Below are 12,465 nucleotides of genomic sequence, written 5' to 3' on the forward strand. Positions count from 1 at the left end.
ATGCCTGTAATCCCAGCACTTTGGGAGGCCGAGGTGGGCAGATCACCTGAGGTCAGGAGTTCAAGACCAGCCTGGCCAACATGGTGAAACCCCACCTCTACTAAAAATACAAAAATTAGCCGGGCGTGGTGGCATGTGCCTGTAACCCCAGCTACTTGGATGGCTGAGGCAGGAAAATTGCTTGAACCTGGGATGCAGGGGTTGCAGTGAGCCCAGATCTTGCCACTGCACTCCAGCCTGGGCAACAGTGCGAGACTCCATCTCAAAAAAAAAGGATAAAAAAAATTATAGGCAAGGGGCACTCATAGATGGTTTTTTTGAGAAGGACAAAGATACATGCAAATAGATGATTTAAAAAATCAATTAAATGTTCCACAGATAGAAGATGCAGATTACAAAATCTGGCTGCTAATTCCACTCATGTAAGTATGCACACCTTGTTGCAATGTGACTTTGCTACTCTACTTTTCAAAAGTAGAGTCTATTTTTCTGCCTCTTAAATGTGGGTTGGCCTGTGACTTGCTTTGGCCAAGAGAATGTGAGAGAAATGATGTTGGGTGGAACTCATTTCTGCAGGAGGCCCTGCAGCTCCATGACCTTGGAATGCTGCCCTGAGACTGTCCTGTAAGGAAACCAGTGCCGGCCTCCTGGGGGATGACAGCCCATGTGGAGGAGAGCAAGGTGGCCCAGCCAACAGCAGTATCCACTGCCAGTCCTGCCAGGGAAACCACACTGGACCTTCCAGCCCAACCAATCCTTAAATGGACTTGAGTGGCATGAATGAGCATGAGAAAGCCAGGGAAAACCAGCAGAGAACCAGCCCCCAGCCCACAGACCCATGAGAACTAAGAAACTATTGCTCTTTCAGAGCCCACCAGTTTTGTGGTAGTTTGCTAAAGTTGCTCAACTTTGGTGCTCCAGACATCTTAGATTGGAGAGTTCTGACTGTGGAGGCTGCCCTGCTTACTGTCCAATGTTCAGCAGCAGCTTTGGCCTCCTCCTGCCAGATACAGTAGCACCCCACCCCCTCCTGTCAAGATAATCCAAATGTTTCCAGACATTAGCAAATGTCCCCTGGGGGAAAAACACAAGTGACCCAAACCTTATTGATTTCCCCTTCAAATCCTTGAATAATCAATTGTGAATTTGGGGCAGACTTGAAAAAAATGTTTTTGCCCCGTGGTCCCTAGACATCTCCCACTGGGTGGTCTGGATGAACTCAGCTGGTGTGTCTGGAACCAACACTGCATTCTCAGATAAATCTGGCCAGTGCTTATGTCCAGGTAGGCAAAAAGCCCTGCCTCCTTTCACGGGACTGCTCGGTAAACCCAGGTTTTAGCTTCCTAGGGCTGTATAACAAACTACCACAAACTGGGTGGCAAAAAGCAACAGAAATTTATTCTTCCACAGTTCTCGTGTCCAAAAAGTCTAAAATCAAGTTGTCATCAAGTCATGGTCCCTTGAAGGTTCCAGGGAAGACTCTTCTCTTGCCCCTTCCTAGTTTTGGGTGGCTGCTGGCAATTTTTGGCATGTCTCTGCTTGCCATTGCATCACCCCAATCTCTGTCTCTGTCTTCCCACCGCCATTTTTTCTCTGTGTGTCTCTGTAGCTCTGTTTTCCCTTTTTAAAAGGATACCAGTCATTGAATTAGGACCCACCCTGTGAGAGGTGTTGGAACCAAAGTGACTCCAGCTTGAATAGGGGCTGGGTAAACTAACGCTGAGACCTACTGGACTGCATTCCCAGGAGGTTAGGCATTCTTAGTCACAGGATGAGACAGGAGGCACAAAATACAGGTCACAAAGACCCTGCTGATAAAACAGGATGCGGTGAAGAAGTAGCCGAAGCCCACGAAAACCAAGATGGCAATGAAAGTGACCTCTGGTTGTCCTCATGGCTCATATGCTAATTATAATGTGTTAGGTGCCAAAAGACACTCCCACCAGCACCATGACAGTTTACCAATGCCATGGCAACATTTAGAAGTTACCCTATATAATCTAAAAATAGGAGAGACCAGGAAATCTCTGCCCTTTTCCCAGAAAACTCATAAATTATCCATTCCTTGTGTAGCATATAATCAATAATAAGTATACTCAGGCGAGTAGGCCACACCGCTGCTCTGCCATTCTTTTACTTTCTCAATAAACCCGCTCTCACTTACTCTATGAACTTGCCCCAAACTCTTTCCTGTGTGAGGTTCAAGAACCCTCTCTTGGGGTCTGGATTGGAACCCCTTTTCCGTAACAATCCAACAACCTAATCCAATATGAACTCCTTCACTAATTATACCTGCAGAAATCCTGTTTCTAAATAAGGTCGCATTCTGAGGCTCCAGGCAGACATGGATTTGGGGGACACTATTCAACTGTGTATACACTCCATGAGCTGATTGGCTTGTGGTGACTGTGCCGTTCTCCTGGTCATTGTCCCTGCTCGGTGCTCTACAGACCTGTCCCCAGCCCAGCCGATGCTAGGGCAGAGTTGATGAGAGAGCAGAGGGGCTGCTTTGTCCCCCTTTAGCCCAGGCAGGGGCGGAGCTTTGCTGCTCCTGTGTGTCCTCGGCCCCCTCCCCCTTCCTTCCACCTCCCTCCTGCTGGCTCTCAGCACAGCCATGTGATTGCAACCATCAAAGGAGGCCTCCCCGCTGAGGAGAGGGTATATCTAAGTGTGGGTTCCTGGACAGATTTTTATCTGTTGCTTTGCTGCCTTTCTTTACATTGTGTTCATAAGAGACCACAATTCCCCATTTGTATACACATCGTTGCAATTTGCTTTCATTATGAGGTAGAAAACATCTATTTGCATTTTCCTCTCCACCCTTCAACTCCTACATCTTTTGGGAAAAACAAAAAGCAAAAAACAAAACTCTATTTCAAACTACAGTGCATACCATAATGTGATTATTGATGTTTCTCTCCCTGGAAATGCCTTCTTGGCTTTCCATTTCTCTTCCCTGCCAAGCACACTTGACCTGTGGTAATGTAAAGGTTACAACAGCAATGATAAATGTCTTCCCCGCCGTCTCACTCGCCTGAAGTGCCCAGGTTCATGAGATGAGGACGGCATGAGGAGGAGAATGCAAGGAAGACAGAGGAAAGAAAGAAAATCAAAAGGTTCATAAATACAACCGCAGGGCTCTTAGCCTCCAAGCAGAACTGCAGATTAGATTTGTTAAACCAAAAAAAGCCCTTGGGAAACACAGAAACAGGAGCTTTCAAATATCTAAAAGCTTGGATTTAATGACCGAAAGACCAAATGTAGGTGAAGAAAAGTACTTCTCTTTGGGCTATGAGCTAATCCAGTGGTTGACGGTGTATACCAGGAAATTTTGAGACTAATATTATAATGAACAACTAACTTTTAATCTTTGAAAGGCATTTGCACAAAATTCCATTCATTTTCCTCACCAGCAGTTAACATACTGGTATAAGTCAGATTACTTTGCAGATGAATGCTTAGGACATACAGCGTGTCTCATTTTCGGCAAAACACTAGAATCACCTGGGATTCTGATTTAATTGGTCAAGAGCGAAGCCCAAGCATCAGTGGGTTTTAAAGGCTCCCCAGGTGATACTAATGGGCAGCTAGAATTCAGAACTACTGGTATAAAAAGTCAGAACTTTCCACGATCATTAGTGCCCAGAATACTTACTAGTAAGCAGCAAAACGTGACCACATCTATTATAGGGCTCTGCCAACATTTCTTGCATTACGACTGAATACTTTTCTTAGTAGATGGGTTATTTTTCAAAATGGGAGCCCAGGAGCTTGGAAAGAGTGGATTCTGTTGTGTCAAATCCTCAATTTTTATGGTGCTGGATCTCAGAGCAGGGAGTGGTGACTGCCTGAACCTTCCACAGGGCAAGTTCCCTTCCCAAGTTTCTCCTCCTGCTTTGTATACCTCCTGCTTTGACTTGCCCACCTGCCTCTGGGGCTTCCTCATGGGCTTCTTATTCCTCCATCCCTTTATATCCTCATCCTGTATATGGAACATAAAACAGTAATAGCAAATATCAGTTCTTAAAAGAACGCATGTCAAGCTTCTCTTCTGGCTAACATGTGGGTATAATATTTTGGTTTATTGTGAGAGTAAAATTAGGAAATATGCGTTGAATGCTCAGAGGCAAATAAGCAAGAGTGGGAAACATACAAAGAGGTTCAGCGTGTAGATCCTCAAGGATATTACCAGGGTGGGAAAGCTATAGCCCACAGGCCAAATCTGTTCCCTCATCTGTTTTTGTAAATAAAGTTTTATTGGTACACAACTATGCTCTTTTTTAAAAAAAGCATAGTATCTATGACAGACGTAAATAGTTGTGGCCTATTTTTGCATCTGGCCTGCAAAGGCTAAAATACTATCTGCCCCTTTTAGAAAAATGTTTGCTAACATTGATCTAGATAAACCAACCACAAAAACAATAGATAGAGAAAGGGAGATAGATAGATAGATAGATAGATATCTCCATCAATCTTTCAACAAATATTTATGTTGCAGGCACTGTGCCAGGTTCTAGGGGATGTTTGTGTGAATCAGAGAGGGCTCCTGCCCCCTGTGAGGCCCATAGTCTACTGAACTTGTCATCAATCCTGAGCAATGAATAACCACCAAAAGAGAGGCGTGTTCATCAAGATCAAAGGAGATGAGAATGTTTGAGGCTGGACAGACCCATGGGTAGCTGGAATCTCACCTGTGAACCTCACGGGTGGTTTCTAAGCTGAATGGGATAAAGATGAGGAAGGGGAGACTTTGATAAGGTTGGAATGAAGAAGTAGGAAAGTCCAGGCCATGGTCAAGGGCCAGCAAACGCCAGTCTGGCTGCCTCCCAGGTTCATTGGAGTGGTAAGAGGAAGAATGGCTTTCTTTGTTCACCACTGAACGTCTATGCCAGAATTGATGTTTTGTAAGGGTGTGGATGATGTTTGTGTTATTTATTTACCGCCATCTCTAGCATTAAGCAAAATGCCTGGCATATGTAGGTGCCTGAAGAATATTATCTAAAGAATGAAAGAATAGATGAGTAATGGGTATCTTAAATGTTAGGCTAGATATGCTGTAAGTCAGGTAAGCATTTCAACCATGGTAAACTAATGTCTGATGTTTATTATTTATTTACATATTTACTTATTTTTGTGACAGGATTTCACTCTGTCACCCAAGCTGGAGTGCAGTGGTGCAATCATAGCTGACTGCAGCCTCAAACTCCTGGGCTCCAGCAATTCCTCCACCCTGGCCTCTCGAGTAACTGGGACTACAGGCATAAGCCACCATGCCCAGCCGATTTTTCAATTTTTTTGTAGAGACGAAGTCTCACTCTGTTGCTCAGGCTTGTCTCAAACTCCTGGCCTCGAGCAATCCTCCTGCCTCACCCTCCCAAAGTGCTGAGATTGCAGGCATGAGCCACCACCACGCTCAGCCTGTTACTTTAAACAAAGTAATAGATGGGAGATAAGAAAGCCTCATGTTTATGAACAACTCCTCTATAATGAAACTTCTACAAGCATTACATTCTTTAACTCTCTCTGTCATCATGAAGACAGATGATAAAATTGAGTTTCAGAGAGATTAAGCAACTGGCCAAGGTTATACAGCAAGAAAATGGCAGAGCTGGAACTCAACAAGTCTTTTTTTAAATCTCAGACTCAAGGCTATCAGCACACTCCCACGCCTACCACTCATTTTCATACCATGTTTTGAAGAACTCTCAGGCTCCTCTGAGCCCCCATAAGGGCACTGTGACCAATTTAGTAGCACTGAGGATCAAAAGTACAGACTCCCTACCCAGCCTCACCCTGAGCAGTTTGTATTTTCTCTCCCTTACCTATTGAGTTTCCTGGTTTTATCCAAACAAGAGCTCTTGGAGGAACAAAAAAGAATTTGAAATCACTGTACTGGACCATACTACTTCCTAAAATAAAGCCGGGGGTATGGCTTCCAGCCTGAACTCCACCACCAACGTGCTGTGGGATCACTGCCAGCCACTTCTCCTTCCTTCCTACCCATGGAAGGTTGGACAACAATGCTGAGATCCTATCACACTTTCTTTACTTTCCAGAGAGATCAAGATGAAATGAAAAGCTTATTTAATGGATGGCAGTGGCTGGATCACCTTGAATAAAATTCTAGATAAAGCTTAACTCCATTGACAGCAGCAAATTAGGGGAGTATAATTAGTTACTGAACAGAGTTCAGGAAATCGTCATTGCTGGGTGCTTTGGCTGATGCCTGCTAATAGCATCTAAAATTAGGACTCTAGAAGCAAATATGAGCCATCTTTTGGCCTTACCTCATAGTAACTAGCACATGACAGAATATAGGGATATTAGTAAACAGTCCACAGGGGTATAGCCACTTACCAAGAGAGATGTAACACATGAATATACTGATTCTCAAAGAATTCATAGCTGGAAACAATGCCACTCTCATCCATGGTTTGACCATTCTTATACCAAGTTACCTCTGGCTTGGGCTGACCTGACAATAAAGAAAGAAAAATATCCTTATTAGTTTAGGTATTTTTAGGGAAAAAAAAAAACCCCATAAAGCTATGAACAAGGATGGACAGTAAGCAACAGGGATGAGGATGATGGATTATGTTAGGTGAGGAATTGAAAAGGCTTCTTGCTGATACAAATAAACACATTATTCAGTAGACACGATTGAGCATGTTATGTACCTAAGATGGTGCTGTGCTGATGGGTGGGATACAAAATGAAAAATGCTACCCCTAATCTCAACGTGCTGTTAGGAAAAATTGTCCAATACTTGGAAATCAGGCAAAGATATGAATAGTATCTTTTTTCAATGTCATATGAAGGCAAAGGCCCATCCAAGCGTGGTCTTCGGTCATATACTTTGTTTCACTCAATGATAACTACTGATTTAAAGTGAAGTTATATGTTAATTTGTAGGTTTTTATCCAATAGAAGTGCAAATAATTTCCATCTAGGAGAAAACATAACCCTGTAAGTTAGTGTTTATTGCTGTGTAGGATATTAACCAGTGCTACACCTAACCCAGTAGTTTTATCCCGACATTCCTTTTTTAAATTACCTATACACACCTAGCTCCTCAGACCTTAATAGTTTCCGGTTTCTTTTCTAATTAATGAGTTGAATAAAGTCTTTAAAATATGTATTTCTTATCTGCATGGGAATCATTTTACCTTTTTGAAAATTATACTTTAATAGTGCTGAAAGTTAGTGTGTTAGTTATGGTACAAAAGAGAGGAGAACAAAGTGGATTTGCAAATGCCACTTTCTTCCTGAGGATGAAGAGTCTGGAATGTAGGCTTCCCAGACTGATGCTATGTGTATGTTACTGATATCATCAAAGAAATTGACCTACACTTTCTCCCTTAGAAGAGATTCATCCTTTCCTGGTGTTCAGTAATGGGACATGATGTTAATGGGCTAATCCGATAAAACCTCCAGGAATTTCATCCACCCCTTAGGATTTTTGCCTCTTGTTACAGAGCAGGAAGGTTTCCATTGTGTTCCAAAGAGCTTTCTCATTAGCCTTCATGTCACTGAAAATATATGGAAATGTGCTATATATGCAGGAAGGAAAGCCTGGTATTTGGAAACAATACACTATTCTTAATCTGTCTTAGGAATATTCTTGTATTTTTGTCTTATTTATTGCATGATTTTTGGCAAGCAACTACAGAGACCATTAAGATGAGAACCCCATGTTCTGGCCAGGCATGGTGGCTCATGCCTATAATCCCAGCACTTTTGGAGGCCGAGGTGGATGGGTGGATCACTCGAATCTAGGTGTTTAAGACCAATCTGAGCAACATGGCAAAACCTCGTCTCTACAAAAAATACAAAAGTTATTTGGGTGTGGTGGTGTGCAGCTGTAGTCTCAGCTACCCGGGAGGCTAAGACAGGAGGATGACCTGAGCCTGTGTGGTCGAGGCTGAAGGGAGCTGTAATCATGATTGTGCCACTGCACTCCAGCCTGGGAGACAGAGTGAGACGCTGTCTCAAAAAAAGAAAGAAAGAAAGAAAAACGAACTCCATAGAAAGAGGAAAGACAAAAGAAGTACAGAGGGAAGAAAAAGTCCGTTAGAATTGCACCTGCACCGTGAGCAGGACCTGAAAATGCTGAGTCCTCCTCCCTCCCTCCCTCTCTGTGTCTCCCAGCTAGGCTGCCGCTGTGCTCATGCCATGAATGTGCTTTTTTTGGCAACTGTGGATTTTTCCTCCTTGCCTTCTCCTTCAGGTAAATGCCTGAGAAGTGACCCTGGGGCTTGGAACAGATAGACCTGCATGCAAGGATAAGTCCTCCAGCAGCTGCGTGGCTGAGTCTCTTACGGGCATTTGCCTATAAAAAGACACCAAAAAATGGGCTTCCCTGAAAAACTATCAAGGGATTTCTGATCATAATTCATTTCTGCCTGTTCTTATCAGTCCTGTGTCCCCCTTTAACACTGTTTCATCACACTCCTTTATAGGAAGCAGTTAATTCCTCCTTTTTGTGGGTATGTGGCTGTTTTGAAGAAAATACATAAAATATTCATTGAGCTGGGCCTGGGAACTCATTCTGATCTCTTGGATTCCAGTTTTTCATTCAGGCTGATGAGGGCTGATTGATTTCCCCCAGTTTCCTAATGGCTGACTGTTTTTTTCCCCTGTGCAGTATAGATCTGAACAATCAGCCAGAAATGAGACTTGCATAGGGAAGTGATATCTGGTATCTTGTGGGTGGTTCTCTTTTCTCCTGCCACTTGCTGGAAATCTTACCTGAAAGTCCTCCCCTTGTTTTTGGAACCTACTGTGGGTCACATATTGAGAGCCACCTCCTAAACATTTCAGAAGTATCTGGGCGAGGGGACCGCAGCCAAGTTCAGGGCGTGTCCAAACACACGAAGGCTCTGCTCTGAAGACTCAAGGTCAGCTTGCACCATTCTGTCTGTCTGAATGACGGACGATGGACCATCACAGAGACAGAAGCCTGGGCTTGGAGAGGCTGAGCGCACAGTTCTACACTGCAGCTCCAGGCTGAAATCGAGGTTTTACGACGACTTCTGCTAGCGAAAGGCAGCCGTTGCTGAAGCTCACCCCCTCTCCTATCTGGACTTAGAAAAACAGGATCAGAGACCAACCTGGCAAGCATAGCGAAACCCCATCCCTACTAAAAATACAAAAATGAGCTGGGCATGGTGGTGTGCATCTGGAAGCCCAGCCACTCAGGAGGCTGAGGCACGAGAATCACTTGAACCTGGGAGGTGGAGGTTGCGGTCAGCTGAGATCGTGCCACTGCACTCCAGCCTGGGCAACAGAGCAAGAGAGACCCTGTCTCAAAAAAAAAAAAAAAAAAAAACGGGGAGAAGAGTTTTCTGTCTGCCCTTCAAGAAACACCATTGGAACCTTCATGTTTTCAAGGGGAGAGACATAATCCAAAAAAGAAAAGAGAACCACTCATGAGGTACAAGATATCACTTCCCTACCCAATTGTTTTATGTTATGTTCTTTGAATGATAAATCCTTTGACCGCTGGGAGTACCCATACTTGATCAATTCTGAGTTCTTTATTCTCTAGTTCAGGGGGAATCTCCATTCCCTGCTTTTTCTCCACTGGTCACCCATTGCCTCCGTTTTAAGATTTTCACTTCTTAGCATCCTTGAAGAAGGTGTGCAGAGGAGAGACTAATTTAACCAGTTTTAAGATAGCAATTAGGGCCAGGCACAGTGGCTCATGCCTGTAATTCCAGCACTTTGGGAGGCCAAGGCAGACAGATCATGAGGTCAAGAGATCAAGACCATCCTGGCCAACATGGTGAAACCCCATCTCTATTAAAAATATAAAAATTAGCCAGGCGAGCCGGGCGCAGTGGCTCACACCTGTAATCCTAGCACTTTGGGGAGGCCGAGGTGGGCAGATCACCTGAGGTCAGGAGTTCGAGACCAGCCTGACCAACATAGTGAAACCCCATCTCTACTAAAATACAAAAATTAGCCGGGTGTAGTGGCGGGCACCTATAATCTCAGCTCCTTGGGAAACTGAGGTGGGAGAATCACTTGAAACCAGGAGGCAGAGGTTGCAGTGAGCCAAGATCGTGCCATCGCACTCCATCCTGGCAATAGAGCAAGACTCTGTCTCAAAAAAACACAATAAAAATAAAAATAAAAAATTAGCCAGGTGCGGTGGTGGGTGCCTGTAGTCCCAGCTACTCAGGAGGCTGAGGCGGGAGAATCGCTTGAACCCAGGAGGCGGGGGTGGCAGTGAGCGAAGATCATGCCACTGTACTCCAGCCTGGGTGACAGAGACTCCATCTCCAAAAAAAAATTAAAGAATAATAGAAGAGTTCCATCAATTTACTGAAAAGAAGTTATTCATGCCATTCCTCTGTGCCCCATGAATTTAAGCTATGGTTAAGGACACCCAAGAAAGAAAGAAAATTAAGAGTGGATTATCTGAAAAAAAATAACCAGTGTGAGAGCTGCCTAACCCAGAACCACAAGGTGAAGTGAAGGTCACTGAATTGTGTCCAGGAAGTCACTCAAAGAAATCTTTTAGAAACAAATCATAGAGGATGGAGTTGCTTCAGTGATTACACAGAAAAAAAAAAACATTTCCAAGGTAATTTTCCCAAATGATGTTTTAGTAATGCCTTTGTGAGCCAAGAAACCTGGTATGCAGGGAGATTTTAGAGGATGATTAGCTAGTCTAGTGATGGTTACCAGATATTATGCAGCGAAGCACAGCGTCTGACTTCTCAGGAACCTTCTGGGAAAGCAATGTAGACAAAAAACACAGCGGGGGCCTCTGGGGCCCTTCGGAGTCTGTCATCCTTTCATGCCACATGAATCTGGAAAAAAAAAAAAAAAATCCCCGACATCACCATGTGTTCTGGGATTTCTCTGGCTTTCTTAGGAATTCCAGAAACCACAAGGTGCCGCCCTGGCAGCTCATTGTACGCTGGCTGGTGGACAGACTGAAGGTCTGGGCAGCCTTTCCAGGCCGTGGTGCTGCTGGTAGGTGGGCTGGATCCTTCTCTGTTTCGGGGATGTCCTGTGCATTGCAGGACATTTAGCTGCATCCCTGGCCTCTACCCACCAGATGACAATAGCACCCCCACCCCTCCATGCATGACAGTCAAAAAGTCTGCAGACACTGCAGGGGGGTGGGGAGTACCCTGATTGAGAACCATGAATCCTATTGTCCTAGGCAGATCCCAGGGCAGCCAGAGCTCCAATAGAGAGGGAAGCATCCCATGAGCCTATGGTTAGTGCCGCCTCCTCTCATTCTCCTTCCTTTCTCTTCTTAAAGTCTTTTCATACTGTGCTCCAAAAAGCTTGTGTGTCTCTTTGCCTCCAAAAAACAGGTTGGTTCTGTTGAAATGATGTCCAGGTAGGAGATATTTTGAAATCAGGATACCACTGCTCCTTCTGAGCATCAGATGGGTGCCCCAGGGGAAGGCAAGCACTAAACACTTGCTTAGTCACCAGATATATTATCTCACTTAATCTCTTTGAAGCTACTTAAAGGATAGTTACTAATGTCTCCTACATTTTACAGATGCAGAACCTGAGACTCAGAGAGGTTCAACAACTTGCTCAGGATCACACAGCTCAAGCAGCAGCTGCCTTGCGGTTGTCCTTCAGGGCTGTGCAGGCTGACAGCCTGACAGTGTAAGGCACCACTGGAGCTTTGCAGGGCACAGCTTGCACAGATACGAGCCAGCCCTGAGGGCGCAGGTTGGTCTGAATCCAGAGAACGCTTTCCTTTCCACGCTGCCGGCAGATACAAGCTGGCTCCACTTGGCCAGACCTCTCCTTTGTGGAGCCCCATGCTTCGAAAGGGCATTTAGCTCTGTCTACACAGTAGCGTCCACTTCTTCACAATGGCGGCTGTTCTCCCACACCACAGAGCTCAGAGAAAGAAAAGAACCACAGTGCAGTGTGGTTAGCCTGAACAGGGAAGGGGCGGCTAGCGACTGCAAATGCTGAATCCAGGGATGCTGAGTGCCCCAAAACAGACGCCTGAGCTAAGCTCTGGGTAGGAGAGGCCAAATTAAAGCAGCCACAGCTGTATTGCCAAAGGGGACACCCCTTTCCATATGAGTGTCGGTTGCAGCTTCTTACCCATTTAGAAATATTTCCTCCCTATTTCTTCCCACTTTTCCAGATTGTCTCAGATACCCTGAGAGGCGAGTTGTCAGAGACAAGTTCCCTGAGGACAGTTCAAGGTCTCACCAACACCTAAAACCTCCTGATGAGCAGAAGTGAGTAGAGGGAGAAGGAGGGAGTGCAGGGCCAGTGATGTTTGAGGACCCTTGCCGCAATAGCAGGATGAGCAACATAACTTGCAGGGCCCGGCTCAAGACGAAAATGAGGGGTTCTTTGTGCAAACAGGATTAAGGATTTTAAGATGGTAACATCAGAGCATTAAACCAAAGACGGCGGCCGGGCGCGGTGGCTCAAGCCTGTAATCCCAGCACTTTGGGAGGCCGAGAC

The 12,465-nt window shown here is 44.9% G+C and overlaps 1 protein-coding gene across 1 annotated transcript in view; it reads right to left on the reverse strand.

The window, feature by feature from the left end:
* Window positions 1-10,798, reverse strand: part of ALPK2 (alpha-kinase 2) — a 129,231-nt gene extending 118,433 nt beyond the window's left edge. Inside the window, exons 1-2 of the mRNA XM_011949283.1 lie at window positions 10,690-10,798; window positions 6,358-6,475 (exon numbers count right to left, since the gene is read on the reverse strand). Coding sequence (XP_011804673.1) covers window positions 6,358-6,475; window positions 10,690-10,798 — 227 coding nt within the window. The remainder of the gene's footprint in view (window positions 1-6,357; window positions 6,476-10,689) is intronic.
* Window positions 10,799-12,465: the final 1,667 nt, after the last annotated feature.

Source organism: Colobus angolensis, unplaced genomic scaffold, assembly GCF_000951035.1.
Source record: "Colobus angolensis palliatus isolate OR3802 unplaced genomic scaffold, Cang.pa_1.0 Scaffold108, whole genome shotgun sequence".
In the NCBI taxonomy this organism is placed as follows: domain Eukaryota; kingdom Metazoa; phylum Chordata; class Mammalia; order Primates; family Cercopithecidae; genus Colobus; species Colobus angolensis.